Source organism: Mobula hypostoma, chromosome 11, assembly GCF_963921235.1.
Source record: "Mobula hypostoma chromosome 11, sMobHyp1.1, whole genome shotgun sequence".
Classification (NCBI taxonomy): Eukaryota; Metazoa; Chordata; class Chondrichthyes; order Myliobatiformes; family Myliobatidae; genus Mobula; species Mobula hypostoma.
The window spans coordinates 86,692,947-86,716,900 of NC_086107.1; the positions used below are offsets into that span (position 1 = coordinate 86,692,947).

At 45.7% G+C, this 23,954-nt stretch overlaps 3 protein-coding genes across 3 annotated transcripts; 1 reads left to right on the forward strand and 2 right to left on the reverse strand.

Annotated features, from left to right (window-relative positions):
* The first annotated feature begins 1,008 nt into the window (after positions 1–1,008).
* LOC134353902 (late histone H2A.2.2-like) lies at positions 1,009–1,843 on the forward strand. Its single transcript, XM_063062420.1, has one exon. It carries the CDS (start codon positions 1,014–1,016, stop codon positions 1,404–1,406), a length of 393 nt encoding a protein of 130 aa, XP_062918490.1. The 5' UTR covers positions 1,009–1,013; the 3' UTR covers positions 1,407–1,843.
* A 350-nt stretch (positions 1,844–2,193) lies between these two features.
* Positions 2,194–2,841, reverse strand: LOC134353906 (histone H2B 7-like). Its single transcript, XM_063062423.1, has one exon. It carries the CDS (start codon positions 2,790–2,792, stop codon positions 2,427–2,429), a length of 366 nt encoding a protein of 121 aa, XP_062918493.1. The 5' UTR covers positions 2,793–2,841; the 3' UTR covers positions 2,194–2,426.
* A 4,709-nt stretch (positions 2,842–7,550) lies between these two features.
* On the reverse strand, positions 7,551–11,923 carry LOC134353894 (zinc finger protein 229-like). The gene is made up of 2 exons (XM_063062411.1): positions 11,815–11,923; positions 7,551–10,661 (listed from the first exon to the last, which is right to left on the reverse strand). The coding sequence occupies exon 2, from the start codon at positions 9,973–9,975 to the stop codon at positions 8,869–8,871; it is 1,107 nt and encodes a 368-aa protein (XP_062918481.1). The 5' UTR covers positions 9,976–10,661; positions 11,815–11,923; the 3' UTR covers positions 7,551–8,868.
* Positions 11,924–23,954: the final 12,031 nt, after the last annotated feature.

The following is a 23,954-nucleotide window of genomic DNA, read 5'->3' on the forward strand; positions in this document are numbered from 1 at the left end:
TGAACCTATGGAGGAGACTGAGGTCTGCCTTATCTTCCCTGCTACCTAAGGAGATGTCTTTGGAAGGAGGTTCTGGGGTAGTTGCAACATCCAAACTGGTTGAAATCCATTCCATCTACAAGGATTTGCAAGAGGTCTTCGGTAAGGGAGAAGCCTTGACTCGTGCACTACACCAACCCTATGACTGTGCTATAGACACGGTACTTGTCCTCCACGGGGTTGATTATACGTGCTCTCAGGCCCGGAGACATGCACTATGGAGGAGTACATAAAGGAGGCGGAAGAGTACATACGGGAGGCTCTTGCCATGGGAATCATTTGGTCCTACACCTCACCAGGGGGCGCAGACTTTGTACAGAAAAAGGACGGGAACCTGTGGCCGTGCATTGATTAGAGAGGGCTGAATCCCTCTGTGACTCATCCTCCATAACCACCTCTCCCTGACCCCGGGCACTTTCCCTCCACTCACTGACAGCGCTACACCTCTTCCCTCTCCACCTGTCAGGGACTGAATGAGCACATCGAGGTGAGGCTGAGATTCGTACACGCCACTGTTTCTGCGGCTCCAGCCACAGTCTGAGAAGAGTGATACGTCCATATTCGAATGCATTTTCACACACAAAAAAAAAACAAATTCACAGGGACTGTCCTGGTACAATTAATTCACGTTCTGTATAGACAAATCCGCAATGAGATGAAATAGCTGGTCGTGCAGGGAATCGGTATTCACACAGAAATTTGTTATTGATTTACGTTGAGGACTATTGATTAATTTTATTTTCGCTTGGTGGGCTTTTCAAATAGCTGGGAAGTGACAGTTACTTTCCGCGCTATTCTTGCTGCCGTCTGATGATTGGAGAATTGGACAGCTCGCTGATTGGGTTTTTCCACACCACCAGTCGGAGAAAGCGCTGTACCACCAATCGTAAGTGTCATTCCGCAATCATCCTAGAAGCTATAAAAACAGTGAATGCGGAAGAATCGGTTCACTTTTTGTGTAGAGATTTGTCGAGATGACTGGACGAGGGAAAACCGGTGGTAAGGCTAAGAGCAAACCCAAGTCTCGCTCGTCCCGGGCCGGACTGCAGTTCCCGGTGGGCCGAGTTCATAGACTCCTGAGGAAGGGTAATTATGCTGAGCGGGTGGGTGCCGGAGCCCCGGTCTATCTGGCTGCTGTGCTCGAGTATCTGACGGCTGAAATTCTCGAGTTGGCCGGCAACGCGGCCCGAGACAACAAGAAGACGCGCATCATCCCCAGACACCTGCAGCTGGCCGTCCGCAACGACGAGGAGCTCAACAAGCTGCTGGGAGGAGTGACCATCGCTCAGGGCGGGGTGCTGCCCAATATCCAGGCCGTGCTGTTGCCCAAAAAAAGTGGCGGACCCGCCAACCCCAAGGGGAAATAGATCTGCGAAACATTTGTCTGGCAACACAAAGGCTCTTTTCAGAGCCACTCACGGTGTCTGTGGAAGGGCTGAGCTGGGGAGTTCGTCCAGAGTAGCTGGAGCAGACAAGTCTCTCCAGCCACATTTTGACTCTTACCTGAAATAAACCAACTTCTCTCTGTGCCCGGACTCCCTCCCAGTTCTGAGTTCCTTTATCCTCCCGTATTTTACCAGAACTGAGGATATTCTCTCGCGTTCGCCCCTGTGCTTCCCAGAGCGGTGAATCCAACGAGCGGACCGACTGTCTAATGAACAGATGACATACTCCAGACTAACCTCAGACCCCAGAATATGAAAAACCCGCCAAGATTATAATTTTATCCATTAGTTCTAACAACTGCAGACTTGTAAACAGGATTTCACATTCCTAAGGTTCCCCCTTCATTTATAATAAAGACCGTGTGTGAATTCCTCACACGGGCGATTATTTGATTTTAATTTTCACTGATTTCCGATGGGAATAAACGCCGATTCACAGAACGCGGTAGGGTCAGTGTTTTATGTACAACGCATCCGATTATAGACGGGTCACAACTGCAGTCGAAGCAGACACCGTAGTGTTAGTTCTGTGAAAGGACCATGAGTGAAACTATTGTCATCTCGAGTTAAAATCCGATTCAGGGCTTTTGCAAAGAGGGGTACTACAGTTAATATATCGCATTCAAAACAATTAAATATCAACGACAGCAAAGATCTTTACTGGCTGTAAAACTTTGTGTAAGTGAGACACAAAATGGCGAATAAAAAAGGGGAAGTGAGAGGGCAAAATGGCCGTGAGCTGGGATTATGACACCGGAATTCTACGGAGCAGTGGAAAATTTACTTTTCATACACAGAAATAAAATCACCTCCGACAGTAAAAACCTCCGAAGACAAGCTCGTTGCAGTCGAATGACGAAGCATTAACTCTTCCGTGGAAACTGTGAGTGGCTCTTAAAAGAGCCGTTGTTTTCGTTTGTTTAGTCACTGGTTTATGGAGCTTCACTTGGAGCTGGTGTACTTGGTGACCGCCTTTGTCCCTTCCGACACGGCGTGCTTGGCCAGCTCCCCGGGCAGCAGCAGGCGCACGGCGGTCTGGATCTCCCGAGAGGTGATGGTCGACCGCTTGTTGTAATGGGCCAGACGGGAAGCCTCGCCCGCGATGCGCTCGAAAATATCGTTCACGAACGAGTTCATGATGGTCATGGCCTTGGAGGAGATGCCGGTGTCGGGGTGAACCTGCTTCATCACCTTGTAGACGTAGATGGAGTAGGTCTCCCTCCTCGACCTCCTGCGCTTCTTGGTGCCCTTGGCTTTGGACACGGCTTTCTTGGCGCCTTTCTTGGGAGCTTTGGGCTGATCAGGCATTTCTTCAGTCAGTAACCGACCCAGAAATAACCAAAAGCGATTGGACTTCCAATTAAATAAGCCGTGTGCCCCCGCCCTATGCAAAGGAGGAATCGGGATAATTAGGTTCTCATTGGTCGGTCCGGACGAATGAAAATTAAGATTCCCACCTAACGCTTTGATTGGACAACATAAAGGACATTACACAGCCCTCGCTGTGTGAAAACTTACAAGGCAAGATAGAGTTACCAGGACTCTGCAATGGTTTATTAGGTTAACGTGAGATGACAAAAAGCTGGTTATCCAATATTGGTGACATTAGTTGAGTGTTAGGACACTTCATTGGTAAGGTCTTCAGTTTTGGGTGGATGGAAACTGAATGGGCACAAAATCTCGGGTTGTTTAATGTGGAATATGGTCCCCTTTGTCACACCTGTATGGTTTTTCCCTTTGCCTGTGGTTAATTTCACCCGTCAAGAAAAGATCAAGATGAAGAATGATAGTTATATCGGCGGCACAGGAAGTTCCACGTAGAGAATCACGTCTGAGATGTTTGCTATCATTTTACCCTCGCAATGGGGCGAAGTACGTCCCGATTTTGGGCTTTAATTCGTTCTCGGTTTTGACATCTACATAAACAGGTATTTTGAATTGTAGGCCAGATATTATTATTGAGATTGGACAACATCTGTTCAGGCTGCAGTGTCTAGGCCTGTGTATATATTTCTTATGGGTCCCTGCTCATGTTGGAGTTGAAGGAACCAAGCAACCACTTACATTTAAGGCTATAAATGTAATGGTGCCTTTGCATAAAGGGGAGATGAAAGCCATGATTAAAAAAGTCAATATGATCACTGTGGCAACCCTGATGAAAAGAAAGGGCAACCTTTATGTGAAACTCAGAGGATGGTAAGAACTTACGTGGGAGATGGGTATAAAGGGAGGAAGAATTTATACTTACACATTTATCTATTGAACATACTAGTTTGAATAATTCTTTGTTCAGAATTAATACGCACGATACGTGCGTTTGTTGGGAGCAGACTGGTCAAGAAACGATGCAACATAAATTGTTTAAATGCAGTTCCTATAGGTGTAAAGGAAACATATAATTGCTAAATTGAGATCTTTGGGGCAGACAGTTTAACATGGAAAGTTTGATAGGATATCATTGCCATCATAATGTATATCATGTATCAAAAAACCATTTGAGTTTTTGATATTAATTGAGGTTTTTTTGGGGGGGGTGGAACTTGGTGGGTGTACTTCCTCTTTGCTCCACACTCCACCTCAGTAGGTGGCAGTAATGCACCTTATGTTGGTCTGCCAACCACCAATAAACGTCACAAGAGAACAGTTTACAGAACTTTGTTCCTTAAAATCCCATCGCATCTATTTGATTGAAACAATTTGAAGAGTTAACAATGTATACTGATGTGGATAGCTTGAGAGGAGAATTTCATGTGAGATATATAGTGGAGTAAAGGGAACTACTGAGGCATGAGAGAGAGAGGAGCTGGCCAAAGTTGATTGAAAGGTGACACTAGCAGGGATAACAACAGTACAGCAATGGCTGGAATCTTCAGAAGGCACAGAAAAGATAGAGGTATCCCATAGATAGAGGGATTCTAATAGGAGGATGGGGCAACCATGTCTGACACCTGTGGTCAAAGACAATATAAAAGCAAAAAAAAGGGCATATAATCTCGCAAAAGTTTGTGGGAAGTTAAAGGATTGGGAAGTTTTTAATAACCAACAGAAGGGAACTTAAAAAAAAGTCCTAAGGAAAGAAGAGATGAAATATGCAGGTAATATCAAAGAGGATATCAAAAGTATTTTTAGATGCATAAAGATTGAAAGAGGTGAAAATGGATATCAAGCACCTAGAAAATTACATTGGAGAGGCAAGATGGGGAAAAAAGAAATGGTAGACAAATTTAATGAGTATTTTGCATCACCGTCAAAGATACATGCAGAACGCCAGAATTTTTAGTCTGTCAGGGGGAGAAGTGAGTGTAGTTCCGAATACTAAGGAAATGATGTTTGGGAAGCTGAATGGTCTGAAGGCAAGACACCTGGACCAGATGAACTACAGCACAGAGTCTGAAAGAAGGAGCTGAAGACATTGTGGAAGCATTAGTAGAGATCTTTCAAGTCTCACTAGGTTCTGGAATAATTTGGGAGAACTGCAAATGTTACTCCACACTTTAAGAAAGGAGAGAGGCAGGAGAAAGGATATTATAGGCCAATTAGTATGACTTCAAGTCATTGGGCCTACTTAAAGCAGAGCTTGATGGGTTCTTGTCAAAAGGTGTGAAAAGTTCAGGGTAGGTGGTGGGAGATGGGGGTGACAAGGATAATAAATCAGTCATGATGCATGGCAGAACAAACTTGCTGGGCCAAATGGCCCACTTGTGGCTTATGTTCTTATGGGTAGAGTTGCATTTGTTCTTTACCTGGAGGTTAGTGAGCACTTTCCTTGGAAATGGTAGTTAACAACAGTAGAAATTGCTAGGGCTCTACCATTCTCTGCTGAAATATACCTAATGACCTGGTCTTGATAGCTGTCTATTGCAATCAATTCCAGATTCACCACCCTCTGGTTACAGAAATTCCTCTTCATCTCTGTTCTAAATGGGTGTCCTTTTCTGAACTTTAACCTTTGCTCCTAGACTCCACTGTCATTCATTCTTTGGGGCACCCCTCTGTTTTCATGGATGTTTGCAAAGAACAACAATTTCACGATATATATTGTATACATTTCTCTGACACTAAATGTACCTATTGAAGAAACAGCATTCTGACATTAGTATCATCGTTTCTTAGATGGAATATAGTGTTTGGAGTATGGTGTTAGTTTTGGCCACCCTGCTGTAGGACAGGCACCATTAAGCGGCAATGAGATTAGAGGAGATTGTGAGGACATTGAGAATTTTCTGAGATCCATGTGGATCCTCCTATCCTTACCTACCACCCATTAGCCTCTGCATCCAACCTATATCATCTGCTGCAACTTCCGCCACCTCCAAAGGGATCCAACCACTGAATATATCTTTACTTTCCTCCCCAACTCCTATGCATTCTGCAAGGATCGTCCCCTCTGCCATTCCCTTGTCCATTCATTCCTCCTCACTAATCTCCCTCCAGGCACTTACCCCTGCAAGCAGCCTTAGTGTTAAACCTGCCCATTCACCTCCTCCCTCACCTTCACTGACGGCCCCTAGCAGTTCTTCAAGGTGAGGCAACATTTCACCTGTGAATCTGCGGGAGTCCTCGATATTGTGTCCGGTGCTCCCAATGCAGCCTCCTCTACATTAGTGAGACCTATCGTAAATTGGGAGACCGCTTCATCAAGTGCAACTTCCCGGTAGCCAAAAACATTTTAATTCTGATTCCCATTCTATCATGTTGGTCCAGGGCCTCCTCTTTTGCTCAGTTGAGGCCTCCCTTGGGGTGGAGGAGCAACATCTCATATTCCATCTGGGTAGCCTCCAACCTGATGGCATGAACATCGATTTCTCCTTCCACTAAAAATATTTATCCCTACCCCTCCCCTCTTCCTCTAATCCCCACTCTGGCCCTTTACCTCCTCTCTCCTATCACTTCCCTCTGGATCCCCTCCTCCTTCTCTTTCCTCTATAGTCCTCTCTCCTCTCCTATCAGGAGTCTTCTTCTCCATCCCTTTACCTTTCCCACCCACCAGGTTTTACCCATCACCTTCCAGCCAACCTTCTTCCCCTCCTTCCACCTTTTTATTCTGGTATCTTCCTGCTTCCTTTTCAGATCTGAAGGGTTTTGGCCCAAAATGTCAGCTGCTTATTCATTGCTATAGACGTTGTATGAGCTGATGAGTTTCCCCGCATTTTGTGTGTCCTGCTTTTGAGGATGTTGACGTGTCCTGAAGGAGTAATTTATGGAGACAGGCTCAGCAGGTTCGACAATTTTCCTTGGAATGTCAGAGAATGCGTGGTGATATTATAGAGATGTACAAAATGATGAGGGGCTGAGATGGGGTCCAAGAGCACAGCCTTTATGCCAGGGTTGGGAAATGAAGAACTGGAGGGCATCAGTTTCTGATGAGAGGGGAGAGATTTAATAGGAACCTGAAGGGCAACTTTTCCACCCAGAAGGGTGGTCAGTGTATGGAATGATCTGCCAGTAGAATTGGCTGCGACAGATATATTAACATTAAGAAAGTACTTGGACAGATAGATGGAAAGGAAAGGTTTTAAAGGATATGGGCCATATGCTGGGAAATAGGACAAGCTGATGGGAGCCTTAGTCACTGTAGACCATTTGAGCTGAAGAGCTTGTTTTCCTGCTGTGTGAATTCGACTTTAAAACACGTAGACCCCATTTGATGATGTTACAGTTTTCTAAATGATTTCATAGATTAGATTCCAGCATTTTGCCAACAACAGAAGGAAGTTAACAGTACTACAGCTACCTTCTTTTTTTCCTCCACCCTTCTTCAACAATACAGTCATATTTGAGGTTTTCCATTCCACTGAGATCTTCCTGGAATAGAATGATTTTTGACAAACTTCAGCTAATGTCTCCACTTTGTCTCCAAACCTTCGGCTGCAGATCATTGAGATCATGTGATGTTTGCTTTAGTTTTTCCTCGTGTTGGTGATTGTTCAATCCCTTTTCTCCTCCTCCTCCTCTCTTCTGCTGAGCATCGAATATCCTGGAATACTGAGTTCATAGTCTCTGACACCTGACAGATTGTGGTGTTTACATCCAAGGTTCTTTTAAAAGTCAGGCATGAATCATAAAATCAATTGCTTCACAATTGTTTTATTCAAAATTGATAAAACAGGAACAGAACAGTGACAGTGGTCCACTGCTTGAAGAACAGAGAGAAACTAAAGATGGTGTCTAGCATAAAACAGCTACTTTTACACCCAGAGGTAAGGAAAATTCCATTTAAATCTATAGATAATAATAAACCAGTTAGAAATCACTTAGTTAATACCTCAGTAAAAATTAACCAACGAGAAAACACTTACTCAATGAAGTATAAAGAAGCTTCAGAACTATACCTTGTGTAGCCAGGAGAGGCATATTAAACTGTTGTGCATATAAAGGCAGCTTAAAATATAAGCAGATAATTAATTGTTAAACTGCAAAGAAAATGACAATTAAAATTAGATAGTTGGATCCAACAGACTCTCAGCACCTGTGTGCTCAATTCACAGAGATAGCATATTCTGAAGCTCAGAGGTTTCTGGGTAAGAATGGTGCCATTGAAAGTGTTTACAAGCATTACTTTCTCTCTACCAAATGGCACCAACTCAATCAATATGAAGAGAGCACTTAGTAGCCAGTTTAACACAGCAGATCTCAAGCAATATACTTGATGTCAGCAGGAATTGTGTGTGGCTCAGCAGTCAAAGTCAACCTAATTTTTTCTGCCAATCAGCTTCCAAATGTTGCTACTCAATCACTGTCACATTTCGCCCCCCCACCCCCACAGCTCCTCATCACATGCTCCTACCTCTACCACTGTCCAGAGCCCCAATCCCTGCCCTGTGCTGACCTGCCTCTGGTTTCTGATGCTGCTCCGCTGAACATCCAACATATGGTTCTGCATTCTGCTTTCAGAATTTAGAGGACAGTAGTGTATTCTAACAACCCAGCTGTGTGAGACACAGCTCTAGAGCAGTGAAAATAACCCATAACATTGAAATGAGCAGGGAATGAGGAGGTTAACTACCAATGTCATTCTCCCGCAGCCCAGAGATTTGAAAGACGAAGAACACATCAGACACAACTGCAGTCAGCTTGTCTTCTTCAGTCAGCAGGAAATTTTGCAGGAATTTCAAGGGAAACTCCTTCACCCACAGAGTGGTGACTGTTTGGAACCCATCATCACAGGGAGAACAAGAGGTGTACAGCAGGGATGGATTTAAAATGACTGTCATGGAATAGAAACACTGGCAGAGATCAGCTGGGCTGAGTTGACACCTTACTCTACACTGGGTGACCACTAGGTACCTGAGACAACAGTTTGAAATAGAACTGCTGTACTTGTCTCAGATCCAGATTAAACTGTAGTCCCATTCAAGGTGAACATATCCAGCATGCAGCTTAGTTAAACTTTTTCCCCAGTGTGAACTCGGTAGTGCGCCACAAGGTTGCATGACTGAGTGAATCTCTTCCCACATTCAGAGCAGGTGAACGGTCTCTCCCCAGTGTGAAGTCGGTAGTGTGCCACAAGGGTAGATGACTGAGAGAATCCCTTCCCACATTCAGAGCAGGTGAACGGCCTTTCACCAGTGTGAACTCGGTAGTGCACCTCAAGGGTGGATGACTGAGTGAATCCCTTCCCACATTCAGAGCAGGTGAAAGGTCTCTCCCCAGTGTGCACTCGGTAGTGAGCCACAAGGTGGGATGACTGAGTGAATCCCTTCCCACATTCAGAGCAGGTGAATGGCCTCTCCCCAGTGTGAACTCGCTGATGTAGCTTCAGTTGAGATGTCTGACTGAATCCCTTCCCACAGTCTAAACAAGTGAACAGTTTCTCCCCAGTGTGAATTGACTGGTGTGCCAGTAGATGAGATGACCGAGAGAATCCCTTCCCACAGTCTGAGCAGGTGAACGGCCTCTCCCCAGTATGAACTCGCTGGTGTACCTTCAGTTGAAATGACCGAGGAAATCCCTTCCCACAGTCTGAGCAGATGAACGGCCTCTCCCCAGTGTGAACTGACTGGTGTGTCTGTAGGTGAGATGAGTGACTGAATCCCTTCCCACACACGGAACAGATGAATGGCTTCTCTCCCGTATGGACTCGCTGGTGTGTCTGTAGGTGGTATGACCGAGTAAATCCCTTCCCACATTCAGAACAGGTGAAAGGCGTTTCCCCAGTGTGAACTCGCTGGTGTGTCTTCAGGTGGGATAACTGAGTGAATCCTTTCCCACATTCACAGCAGATGAATGGCCTCTCTCCAGTGTGAACTGACTGGTGTGCCAGTAGGTGAGATGATCGACTGAATCCCTTCCCACATTCAGAGCAGGTGAACGGCCTCTCCCCAGTGTGAATTGACTGGTGTGCCAGGAGGTGAGATGACCGAGAGAATCCCTTCCCACAGTCTGAGCAGTTGAATGGTCTCTCCCCAGTGTGAACTTGCTGGTGTACTCTCAGTTGAGACAACTGAGTGAATCCCTTCCCACACTCGGAGCAGGAAAACTGCATCTCCATAATACGAACTGACTGGTGTGTCTCTAGATGGAATGACTGAGGGAATCCCTTCACATATTCAGAGCATATATACAGCTTCTTTTGAGTTTGGACTCACTTGTGTGTCAGCAGTTCAGATGACCGAGCAAACCTCTCCTACAGATGGAGCAGGTGAATGGCCTGCAGGTCAAAGCTGTGAATATCCTGAAGGATCTTCGGCTTATATGACAGAATGAATCGTTTACCACAGACAGAAGAGGTGAACCATCTCACTACGGTATGAACGTGTTGATGTATCTTCAGGCTGGATGACTGATTAGATCCCTCCCAAGCACAGCGCAGGTGAATGGCCTCTCCCCGTTGTGAATTCACTGGTGTATCTGTGGGTCGGCTGAGTGAGAATTGCTCCCCACACGTGTGAGAAAAGGAGAATGATATCTCCCTGTGATCAATTCATAAAGTCAGATGTCACACGTACTGAATCCCTCACACAACTGATGCAGTTGAAGACCTGATCTCTGCTGGTGTGCTCTCAGCACCTGGTTCTTGTAGATTTCACTGAATTACAACAGAAGACTTCATTTCAGAGTCAAAGCACGTTTACATCCTCATCTCCAAGGATCAACAACAGATATATTGGTGTTACAAGGGAAATATCTGTGGTTGTGCGTGAGATTCCCGTGCACAAATTCTTTGCCGTTTCTAACCTGTAAAAAGATTTACAAAAGACATCGATGGGTGAAGGACAGCATTTCAGATGAGATCATTGTTGTCTTGATGATGAGCTCTGCCATCACACTGTTACAGCGAGGTTCAACCCAAGTCAGAAGAACGACTCCTCCCCTAACTCGACCCGGATCAGGCATCTGGACTGATCATCAAATTCTCTATTTTTCTGTGTGGATCATAATGAACCATTTCTGCCCACAATCAATCTGTGCTTAGCTCAGATTGTCTCTCTCCATCAGTATTATTTCAAGTTCTGGTCATGCCCTACAGCGCTACAAAGAGCTCATGATGTTACATGGCTGATCCCGGAGACCTTTCAATTATTCTGACACACCCCAGGTGATTGATGGTAGTAAAGTCATCGATGGCAATGCCAATTAATATGAAGGGGAGGGCAGTAGCCTTCCTCATTGGATTGTGGCATTTTTGTGATGTGAAAGCCACAGGCCACTTGTTACCCAGGACAAAGGATTTTTCATCAGCATCAGAATCAGGTTTATTATCACCAGCATGTGTCGTGAAATTTGATAACTTTATCTACCCAGAGAGAATGGCAGAAGACATATTCTCACAGGTAGAAAAGTCCAGAACAAGAGGAGGTAGAACAAAGGTGAGGTTTTCAAGAACTCAATTATTTGTTCTTTTTTCGTATGCATTTTCATGAAGGGGTTATTTTTCGCATTGACATTTTCATTGACTGAAAGGTAGACTCTTCATCCGAGAATAACTCGGGACTATATTGTTGTTCTGAGTTCCTAATACTTGGATTTAGAGAGCTGGAGCTCGGCAGTGGCTGAGAGTTCCATCCTCTGGTGCTTCTAAACTACGGACTGGCGGGAAAGCGGTGGCAGTGTCATCTATGGCTGCCTCTTTACCCAGAAACCCCCACGAAGCAGAGACCCATCTATCCGCCACAGTCCCAGCGATGCGCTGCAAAATGGCGCCAGCAGCTTCGCTCATCAGCAGAAAGCTCCCCGGCGTCCGGGTACGGGACGTGGGGCTGGGAGGGGGAAAGGACCGGGAATATCATGGGTTTGCGGTGCATGGTATGTCCGAAGCTGGCAACAATTATCCCCCAGTCGCGGTGCGAAAACCGGTACCGACGCATCTCCACGGGAACCTCATTCCTACCTGCAGCCGATGCTCCAGAGCCTTTTGTCCACGGAGCGCATGCGCGATATTCCGGAACATCACCGACCTTGACGCCTGCGCATTTGATCGCTGGGTCACTGACGGCGACTTCTGAGGGTCGGAGGTTTCTGGGTAAACAGGATGCCATTAACAGTGTCGGCAAATACCGGTAAACAACAGGAATTCTGCAGATGCTGGAAATTCAAGCAACATACATCAAAGTTGCTGGTGAACGCAGCAGGCCAAGCAGCATCTATAGGAAGAGGCGCAGTCGACGTTTCAGGCCGAGACCCTTCGTCAGGACAATACCGGTTCCCATACTATGCCTCAAAAACAGTTAATGTGTTTATGAAGAAAATTGAGCAGCTACTTTAACTCAACAAGCTCCTACATACAATAAACTCAACATCAACAGGCATTTCGGGTATCAACTGTCAAAATCCCTCCGATTTACAAAAACAGATATAAAACACAACAGACTCTACAGATATTGGAAATACAGAGCAACACACACGAAGTGCTGGAGGAACTCAGCAGGTCAGGCAGCAACCTAAGCTGAGGAATAAATAGAAAAAGGATTTGGCCCAAAATGTCGACAGTTTATTCCTCTCTATAGATGCTGCCCGACCAGCTGAATTCCTCCAGCATTTGAAGAATAAACATTTTTTTCAGTCAATCAGTTTTCAAATGTTGTTGATCTTTTATTTGTAGCCACATCCTCCTGGTCTGATTCCCTCCTCCTCCTTCCTGTAAACTCTAGCCCCCACCCCGTTCTGGAGCCCCGAAGCCCTGACTTATGCTGGCTCTTCTTTGGTTTCTGACCCTGCTGCATCGAAGATTTACCTACCATTCTGGTCTCATAATTTAGTGGAGAGTACTGTATTTAAACAACCCAGCCGTGTGAAGCACAGCCCTTTGAAATCAGTAAAAATGACCCACAATGTTGAAAAAAACAGGGGAAAAGGAGCTTAACCACCCATGATATTCTTCTTTGGCTGAGAGCCCTGAATGTATGGGTCAAAACCCCAGTGAGCTCATCATCTGATTCATTCTGGTGAAAAACATGCAGGAAATTCAAGGGAAACCTCTTCACCCACAGAGTTAATGACCAGTAGTGACCTGTCATCACGGAGGTGAGAGGTGAACTGTCATAATGGGGGGGGGGGCATTGGGAACAAGGGTGCAAGACACAGACACTGAAGTACTAGGGACAGGACTAGGATACAGGGTGACAGCAAGGTCATGGACACCAAAACCGGGAACCCGGAACAGGACTGGACAAGAGAGCTAGGAGCCCGGGCTTGGACTATGAGCCAAAGACTGGACAAGGACCCAGTACCTAGGTCTTGCCTCTGGCTCGGACCCCAGAACTAGGCAAGGACGAGGCTTGGCTGGCAGGCAGGATGAGGCTGGAGTCTAAAGGCTTGAGGCTAGAGGCTAGAGACTCAAGGCGAAGCTTGGCAGGAGGCTGGAGTCTAAAGACTCGAGGCGAGGCTCGGCAGGAGGCTGGAGTCTTCAGGCTTGAGGCTAGAGACTCGAGGCGAAGCTTGGCAGGAGGCAGGAGGCTGGAGTCTTCAGGCTAGAGGCTAGAGACTTGAGGCGAGGCTTGGCAGGAGGCTGGAGACTTGAGGCTAGAGACTTGAGGCGAGGCTTGGCAGGAGGCTAGAGGCTATAGACTTGAGGCGAGGCTTGGCAGGAGGAGGGAGGCTCCTCCTGGGCAGGGCCCAGTACTCCTGGGCAGGCCGCGGATCACCACGCGACGGAGGCAAGGGACAGGAAGGGACAGAACCAGCTGCAGGGTAATGGCAAGACAGCCTGACTTACCCGGCAGAGGCAAGGGACAGGAATGGAGCTAGGTACGGGGTGGATCCAGGACCAGACTGAAGGCGAGGCGAGGCGAGAGTTACCAGCAAGACCAGGCAAGGCTTCAGGCGAGGAAACAGAAGGCAGAGGAAGGGATACAAGGAGTAAGGAAGAGAACAATCCAGCAGCCACGCCCTGGTCTCTGGAGGTATTTATGCAGCCAGCCCCAACGAGCATCAGCTGCCTCAATTAGAGCTCAACAAGAACAGAAACAGGGTAGACAGGAAAAGCTGGTGCAAGGGTCGATGGACCGTAGCCTGAACCGGAATATGGACTTCATGGACCGGACCATGACATGAACAGCAGGAATGGATTTTTAAAGGGAATATGGAACAGAAACAGAAACAGTGACAAGCTGGACTGACTGGCCTCTCTACTGTACATCGGGTGTATGACAGACAGGAAGCACCTAAGAGACAGGATTTGAAACAGAACTGGTCCACAATATTAAACACCAGGTTAATTTAAGGCTGACAGCAACGGAACAAACCCCTCCAATGGTCAGTGACCAGGGTTCAGTCCTGGGTGTGATGAGCAGCCTCAAGAACTGCAGAATCTGCCATTGACAACCGGTCAGGAACTTGCTACTGGATTCACTCACTGTGATGGTCACAAATGTTAACATACACCTTATTTGAACTTCCTCCCCGATTTGAAGTTGCTGGTGGGATCATTGTGTAAATCTTTTTGCTGACTCAGAACAGAAATGTGACCTCAATTATTTCAAAGTCCCTGAAGCATCATAAGGTGGTATTACTGAATGAATCCCTTCCCATATTTGGAACAGGTGTACAGCTACTCCCCTGCATGATCTGGCTGGTGTTTCCTTCACTCGAGTAACTGAATGAATCCTTTCCCACACTTGGAATAGATGAATGGCCTCTCCCCAGTGTGAACTCTCTGGTGTTTCTACAGGTGCAGTAGCCTAGTGAATCCCATACAAAATGAGAGCTAGTGAATGACATCTCACTGTTACCAACTCTACAGCAATTTATCAGGTCACATCACTGAAGTGCACACATATTCTGGTTCTCTTTGCTGCGACTGGTGTGATGTCTTCTCAAGGATCTCCTCCTCCACATTCATGGATCAGTGGCATTCAAGTGCTGGTGAACTGACAGAGCAGAAATGACATGCTGTTGTGTTTCAGATACCTATACACAAAATCCTTTGCTTTATCTACCCTATAGAAAGTGTGCAAAGGACGTCAATGCATGAAAGACAACATCTCATCAAGATAATTTTAGTTTTTATGGTGACCTCTGATATCACACTTTTACAGCGAGGTCCAACACAATTTGGAGGAAGAACACTTCATCTTCTAAGTGGACATAGTTCAGGCATCAGGACACAACATCAAATTCTCTGTATCAGAATGGATTATTTCTGCTCTTCATCAATCTGTGATGGCTCAGTTTGCCTCTCTCCATCAGTAGGGAAGGAGCAGGACTGTGACTGCAATCCTCCTTGTTGGTTTAAACTGCTTGCATCTTCCTGTGTCCGCATCGGAGTTACCGGAGCTGTCAGTGGAAGGATTGACGGGATAAACAGATCAAATAAAATGATTCCAACTCTCTGAAAGGACAAGGAACAATACAGCAGCAGGAACATTGGGTCCACCACGTTGTGCTGAGCATATTGTCAATCTAAGCCAATTCCATCTGCCTGTGCATGGTGTTATAAGGATCTACCCCTTAGTAATAATGATCTGAGAGAGACAGAGAATCTGCATTTAATGACAAGTAACCTTTATTGTCTCAACTAAAATGTAAGTGGGTTCACAAACTAACCATGTACACACCCAATAAAATTCCCTGACCCACCATGCACAGTCAATGAAGAGAAAAGGTATTTCGCAGGAAAGGAGTCCATGCTGGCCAGGCATTCCGCATGGTCCCAGTCTCCACGTGTCTGTGTGATGGTTGCTCTCTGGGTGCTGTTACTAATTTGGAGCTCCTGCCTCCTACAGTTGAGCTGTTGGATCTCCATCCCATTGGCTCAAGGTCACCTGTTTACTGGCTCTGGACCAGGGCTACAATCCACATTGTTCTATGTTTTCTACCCCCCCCAGCCTCGTGCCTTTGTGCCTTTCAACTCTGAGTGGGTCAAACTAGTTAAATTAGGTGACCCAGTCATTCAATCTAATGAGATTACAGGTTGCTTCTCCTGTAAACCTGTCACTTTACATAATAAATGGCTACTCATCTAAGAATGCTCTCCGGTTTAGCCAGTCATTAGCTGAAGCTCCTTGTGTCCACATTCCATTGCTCTGATTGGATTATCCCAAAGCAAGAATCAATTCAGAGTTCACAAATTTGGGGGAAACAAAGACAATTGGATTGGCTACTTCCACTGTCCTTGATTCATCTGAATACACTGATTTGTAGGCTGTAGTTCTTTCTGGCCAGCAATGGGCTATATTCATCCAATACCCGCTGTCTAAATGCCTCTGAAACACTGCTGATCCTCCTTCCACCAATTCACTTAGAAGCCCACTGCAGGCAACTATCGGACTCTGTGTAAATAAAATTTGACACTACACATCGCCTTTAAACTTTACCAACTCTGGCAGTAAATATATACACTTTAATTTGAACGTTACTACACTGGGTACAAAGCTACTCCCCTACCAAAACCTCCCATAATCTTCTATATTTCTAGTAGTTCACCTGTCAGCCTCTGATGCTCCAGAGGAAACATATCATATTTGTCCAAGCACGATGGATGGCTAATACATTACAAACCAGTCGGCATCCTGGACAACTTCATCTGCACCCTATCCAAAGGCTCCAAATTCTTACTGCAAAGTGGCCATCAGACATACACTCACTTCCTGGCACTGTAGATGCTATGTGATTGAAATCATCACCAGCTCTGGGATTTCATTTTGTGTTGCAGGTGCCTCATTTGGGATTACGTGGATTGTTAAACTCTCTTTGTATTCATTACTTTCATTCAATTTGGGGTTATTGAATTAGAAAGGGGTTTTCAATGTCTTGCATTGTAATTGTTTTTGTGGGTTATTGCTGCATCTTGACACTGGGGCTGTCTGATTGGTCCTGAATTCCTACGTGCTCCAAGATGTACTTCAGGGTGGGTATGCCAACTTCTCTTTGCTTTGTCATTATGAATCCTTGTCTGGTGAAACTCCAGTCAAGTTCTTCTGTGTATCCTGATTTCAATTCATCAAGTTTGCATAAATTCTTGTTAGCTTAGCTGGTAATTTCGGTAATAAATTATTTGTTTCATTTGAATTTCCGGTATATGGGATTCCTGCGAGAGAATGAGAGAGAGATTGTGTTTTAATATTTTAATTATATTTCTGTAATTTTTTAATCTATGTTGTTTGATTAAGCATTTTTGTTTGCTTAAATTATTAATTATGGGTTATATGTAAGTTTGGTAATGGTCTTAATGATACACTAAGAGTTCATTTAGTTTGTGCAATTTTACAAGAAAGCATTCAAGAACAGCTCCTAACTGAAGCACAGCTTACATTTAAGTGAGCAGTGGAAATCGTTGTTTCAATTGAAACCACAGACAAAGATGCAAGTGAGTTGCAGTCAGGAATGAAAGTGACCATGAACAAAATTATCATCTAAACTTAAACCTGCCTGGATGAACAAATTGTGTTACCATTGTGGTAGGGGCTCGCATACACCAAATTAATGTAGATTTAAAGGAACTTGCAGAAAATGCAACAAACAAGGACACAAACAAAGAGCATATCGGGTAGACAAAAATAAGCACAGAGAAGAGAAAAGGATAAAAAGTCAAGTTGCAGTTTCGAAGAGAGCACTAATCTGCACGCTGTTGATAAATCTGATGACGAGCGTCACATGGAACTATGTAGCCTTGAAATTTACATTGTGTGAATTAATAATAGACAAGAAATATGGCTTATGCCAGAAATGAACAGCAAATTAATTACCTGTTTCAGTCATTCCACAAAATGAGTTTGAATGCCATTTCAAAGATACTAAACTGAAGCTTACGGATATTCAGCTAAGAGCTTATATTGGAGGAAAGATGACTCCTGTGGGAATGACATTCGTGACAGTGAAATACAGCAACCACTTGATCTTGCATGTGGTAAAAACAGGAGGACCAGCATTGTGGGGACATGATTGGCTGAGACAACTACAATTTGATTGGAGATCCATTCACCAATTGTTAACACATCGACTGCAATGAAACCAACTGAAAGGGATTTAAGGAATGTACTGGATGATGCCACAACTGTCTCCATGCTGAACACCATGAACCATTGCCCAACTGAGGGCAAACAGGTGTTGGTGCCAGCCTCTGTGCCTCTCTCCTGTATGCAGATTCATCACCCCCTCTGATACAGTCCACAGCAGTGGTGTCATCAGCAAACTTGTGCAGTATATGGTGTTGGAGCTGTACTTAGCCACATAGTTGTGAGTCTTCTCTGTCCCACTTACCAAATTGATTTCACACAACGCTCTTCTCACGTTGCCAGCTGGTTTCCCTGGGCGCTCATTTCCTCCCACATCCCAAAGATGCGTGCGTTGGTGGTGAACTGACCTTTCCCATAGTTACGTAAAGAGAATGGGATTATATTGCTGCAGAGTGGGGGACAGCCTCCTGTTTGCACATGGGTGTTGCGGAGGCTGACCCAGCTCGCTTGGGTAGCAGCCTGGCCTGGATGCGTCCTCTCCTCACTAGCACTGAGCAGACACATCAGTCCCGGTAACACTTTGATCACTGGATCTCTGCCTCGAATGACACCGTGTCTGGGCGGATCGGTCTGATCTTCCTCTGTGTCTGTCGACAGTTCCAATCTTGGCCAAGTCTGGGGAGAGGGTGGGGGACTGGGGAGGATGGGAGGAAGAGCTGCAGGTGGCGGAGGGAAGAGAGAAGGGGGAAGGAAGGCAGAGAGTAAAGTGGAGGGGGAAGGGTAGGGTAGGGGGAGTCAGAAAGGGATATGAGAGTAGGAAGGGTATGAGGGAGGGAGGGAGGGCTTAAGGATAGTGGGGAAGGGTGGAGTGTGGGGAGTGAGAGGCTGGAGGCAAGGAACAGGATGGGTGAGTGGGTAAAGTAGGGAAGGGGGAAGAAGTAGGCTGAATGGTTGAAGTGGTGGGGGGGTTAGCAGTTGAGGGTATTGGGGTTGGGGAGAAGGAAAAATACAGAGCTGATGGGTGAGCAGTGGCAAAGGGTAGGGTCTGGGTGAGGAGTGGGAGGGAGGTTGGCGGAAATGAGGGACGAATTGTTTGGGTGGGGGTGATAAGGCAGGAAGAGAGTTTGTGGGAGAGGCAGGGAGGGAGATGTGGGGGGGGTGTGGGGGTTAGGAGGGATGGAGTGTCCAGCCCAGGGATAGGATGCAGGTTGTCGGGGAAGTTGACTATGGTGTAGAGTGAGGTCCAGTGACAGAGGACAAACGTTGGACAGGGCAGGGACTGTGAAGCTTCGTGCTCAGGTCCCTATGTCTCTCCCTTCCACTGTCCTGTAATCTGCATCACTATAACTTTCCCCCCCACCCCTCCTCCCCTGAGAACCTGGTTTATGGTGGGCGGGGTGAGAAGGAAAGACTGAAGGCAGAAACTGACTCACAGCAGCACACCTTTGCATAGCGACCTTGATGGTAACCCTCTGCCCATAACCTCAGCCTATCCATCCTCTATTCCCGCCACCTCCTTCTCCCCCACATCCCTTCCCTTCCTTCCCTCACCCTCTTCCCTTGCATCCACCTTCCCTCCTCCACGTCTCAGCCCCTACCCCTCATTCCCCACCTGCCCCTGGATCTGACTCTCCCAGTGGGAGACACATGGCAGCGAACGTTAGCTCATGGGGTACTACAGCGTGATTGGTCACCCGATGGGGTTGCAGTCTAGGATTGGCTGCGTTAGGTGTGGAGCCCCAAACAGACACCGTTATGGTCTCACATTCTGATTGCCTGTTCATCCACTGAGAACCCACATCTACAGCAACCAAACTCCTAGATCCCTTTCCCAGCACTACACATTTCTACCTCCTCCTGCCTCACTGAATGTGTGTCCTCTATTCTACCCCACTTGCCTCAGTCCCTTCCCACCTACAGCCGTGATGCTTCACATGCTCTCAATCTCAACAATTTTCAATTCTCTGGCCCTAACCACTTCATTTTCACCATGGATGTCCAGACCTTATACACTTCTCTCCCCCATCAACAAGGTCTTAAAGTCCTCCACTTCTTTCTCAAAAAAAGAACCAAGCAGTTTCCCTCCACCACCACCCTCTTCTGTCTGGCAGAATTGGTCCTCATCCTCAACAGTTTCTCCTTCAGCTCCTTGCACTTCCTCCTGACCTCAGCCCCAGCTATACCTGCCTTTCTCATTCGTTATGTAGATCAGTCCATGTCCCAAGGCTCCCCTGGGTAATGCTCTCCAACTCTTCCTCCACTTTATTCAGGGCTGCATTGGTGTTGCTTCATGTACCCATGCTGAGCTCGTCAATTTCACCAACTTTGCCTTCCTGTCCTTAAATTCACTTGGTCCAATTCTTCTTATTTATTTTTAAATCTTTTTATTAATTATTTGTAAGGGGTTTCTTCTTTTATGTTACTGTGTATAGTAATTAAAATAGCTTCTTTGTTATGTTAAATGCTGAGAAAGTCTCCAGCTAGCACTTTGCTTGGGTTATAACAGATAGCAGATGTACTATGAACCAATGGGTGTCCATGTTATTCTGTTTTGGGGTGATATGCTGTCTCATATGACTGGGAACCAGGGGGTTTTGGCAGGGAGTTGGTGGAGAGACCGTGAGGACGACGGATGTGCGGGAAAGCTCAGGCTGATCACTCCGGGTGGTCCCGAGCTGCGAGTCGACGGGGTCAGAGAGGTCCCGAAGAGGTCCCCGAGCTCCAACGTGTGCACAAAGAAATTGAACTTTGATAAGTCTGGCACCTTTTCCGTTCCTTTTTTGTATTGAACTTCTATTAATCTCATAGACTTAGTAATATCTATAAAGTGTAATTGGTAAAACGTACATTGTGTGCAGTTGTACAGCAACTGACGTAACCCAGAGACCAGGTGGGTGGCGGACGGGATTTCCCCGAGATAAATAAGAGGCAATATAGCTGAGCATTACATATTATTGAAAATCAACAAAAAATACATTAAAGTAGTCAAATCAACATATGAATATGTACAATAAGAGTTAAACTATCAAATAAATTGAATAACCAGCCTAAACAGTATACCGGTAATAATAAGAAAAAACAAAATGTTAAAACTATTTTTTTTGGAAAAAGAAAGAAGGAAAAAAGAACCCCTACTAACTAAAACAAAAAAAACCTACTAACCGAAAAAAAACAAGAAAAAAGACCCATTGGGAGCACAACCCCGGAGCTATACGCCATACCAGCTTCCATAAAAGAAAAAACATCAATGTGCCAACCAAATCCAATTACACAAGAATCATAAGGGGACCATCTTAATTAACTCAAATCAAATGATAGCAGTGGGCAAAAGAACCCCACCTTTTCTCAAAGTCAAATCGAGGATCAAAAGTTTGACTTCTAATTTTCTCCGAACTAAGACATAACATCACCTGAGAGAACCATTGTAACAAAGTGGGAGGTCCAATTCTGACAGCTCTATGCCCTTTCCTGATCTCTCCATCTTTGTCTCTGGAGACAAACCGTTCACAGACATCTTTTATAAACCTACCAATTCCTACAGCCATCTTGACTTTATCCCTTCCAATCTGGTCTTCTGTAAAAAATGCAATTCCCTTTTCTCAATTCCTTGATCTTCTCTACATCTGTTCTTAGAATGTGCCTTTCCTATCTAGAACATCACAAATATGCTCTTTTTTCCTCAAAGAATGAGGTTTCTCGTCCTCTACCGTTCATTTGGCCCTCAGCAACATCTCCTCCATTTCCTGGACATCTCTCTCCCTGCCAATTTAACTGGGATAGAGTTCTTCTTGTCCTCACCTACCATCCCATGAGCCTGCTCATCGAACAAGATTCTCTGGAACTTCCACCATCTTCAACAGAATCCTATCACCAAACACATCTTTACCTTCCCCCATCTCCCTGTCTTCAGCAGGGATCGCTTCCTTCATGATCCATTTGTCATTTCGTCCATCTCCACTAATCTCACTCCTAGCACATATCCCTGCAAGTGACAGAAATGCTACACCTGCCCACTTACCTCTATTCAGGGCCCGAAACACCCCTTCCAGGTGAGGCAATACTTCACTGGTGAATCTCTTAGAGGGTCATCTATTGTGTCCAGAGCTCCCAAAGTGGCTTCCTCTGTACAGTACTGGTGAGACCCAACATAAATTGGGGGACCATTTCGTTGAACACCCCAGCTCCACCTGCCAAAAGCAGAATTTTCTGGTTGCCAGCCATTTAAATCCCTATCTTCATTCCCATTCTAACATGTCAGTCCATTGCCATTATCAGGTCATCCTCAGGGTGGAGGAGCAACACCTCATATTCTGTCAAGGTAACCTCCAGCCTGATGGCATGAACATCAATTTCTCCTTCCAGTAATTTATTTCTCCCCTTCTCTCTTCTTCTAATTCTCACTGTGTCCTCTTACCCCTCCTCACCCCTCCCCATGGGTCACCTCCTCCTTCCCTTTCTTCCACGGTTCCCTCTCCCCTCCTATCAGATTCCTTCCTCTTCAGCCCTTTACTTTTCCTGCCCACCTGGATTCACCTATCACCTTCTAGGTCGGCCTCCTTCCCCTACCTTTTTATTCTGGCACCTTCCCCCTTCCTTTCCATTCCTGATGAATGGTCTCAGCCCGAAATGCTGCCTCACCTGCTGAGTTCCTCCAACATTCGTGTGCGTTGCTTTGGAGTACCAACAGCTACAGAATCTCTTGTGTTTCCGATCGTCCGCGCTCTCTGATTGGATGGACTGGTGGGAGTGCCAGGTGTTGCTGACTGGACAGGTAAGTAACGTCGGATTGGCCGCTGGTGGTTGCCGGGGTGATGGTGACCACGAGGTGGCGCCCTAGGGCAGGAGGTGACGCTTCCACAGTTTGTCCGGGTCGGGTGTGTTGGCGGCGATACCCCTCCTCCAGTCTGTCCCCTCACCAGCCCTTCACCACAACCCCACACCCTCCACCTTCCCACCCCGTCTGTAAGATTCTTCCTGCATCAAAAGGCTACAGAAACTTAACTGAGCAAAAATTATAGTCATAGAGGTAGAACACAGAAACAGGCCCTTCAGCCCATCTAGTCCATGTCGTCATTTAAACTACCTACCCCCATCGACCTGCAACGGGACCATCGCCCCCTGTACCCACACCATCTGTGCATCTGTCCCAAAAAGAGCAGACAAGGGCACTCAACTCAATTTGAAATACTAACTACCAAGTCAGATGTGTACAGGAATTCATTTGTCCCCCGCACAATTAAAGCATAGAATAATCTTAATCCTAACACAGTCACACAACCAAACCCAATTAAATTTAAGGCAGCTTTTCTTCTTCAGAAGTCTCCTTCCTGAGCTCACCCTCCGCCACCTCCAGTTTAAATTCCATGCAGAATATTTTGAAAGATCAAGAACCAAGAACTAAAACTTCTCTTAAATATTGAAATCGCGCTCGCATGCACCGACCCTCTGAGTGAAGAAGTTTCCCCTCAAGTTCCTCCTAAACTTTTCACCTTTCACCTTTAATCCATGACCTCTAGTTGTAGTCCCACCCAACCTCAGTGGAAAAAGCCTGCTTGCATTTACCCTATCGATACCTCTCATAATGTTGTACACCTTTATCAAATCTCCCAGCAATATCCGACGTTCCAAGGAATCGTCATAGTCATACTTTAGTCATACTTTATTGATCCCGAGGGAAATTGGTTTTCGTTACAGTTGCATCATAAATAATTAAATAGTAATAAAACCATAAATAATTAAATAGTAATATGTAAATTATGCCAGGAAATCAGTCCAGGACCAGCCTATTGACTCGGTGTCTGACCCTCCAAGGGAGGAGTTGTAAAGTCCTAACCTATTCAATCTTTTCATATAACTCAGGTCCTCCAGATTTGAAAATTTTGTAAAAATCTGTGGAAAAAATCAGCATGTACGCCAGCGACTTTAGCGGAGTTGGAAGGCACAAGCGTATTGAGTTACAAATTCAGATAAATACTTTAAAACACGAACACGCTGATTTAAAATAAAACGCAAAACAAGCCAAAAGAGCAGTATGAAAAAGATAATAAATGAGCAAAATAAAATCTCTACATTAACGGCGAAGTGTATCAGTAGTAAAAGGCTCTATTCAGTTGCAAAGTGAAATGAGGCGAGTCCG

Excerpts from the sequence above, each read along its gene's own strand:
- LOC134353902 (XM_063062420.1), top strand. The coding sequence starts at position 1,014 with ATGACTGGACGAGGGAAAACCGGTGGTAAGGCTAAGAGCAAACCCAAG.
- LOC134353906 (XM_063062423.1), bottom strand. The coding sequence starts at position 2,792 with ATGCCTGATCAGCCCAAAGCTCCCAAGAAAGGCGCCAAGAAAGCCGTG.
- LOC134353894 (XM_063062411.1), bottom strand. The coding sequence starts at position 9,975 with ATGGAGATGCAGTTTTCCTGCTCCGAGTGTGGGAAGGGATTCACTCAG.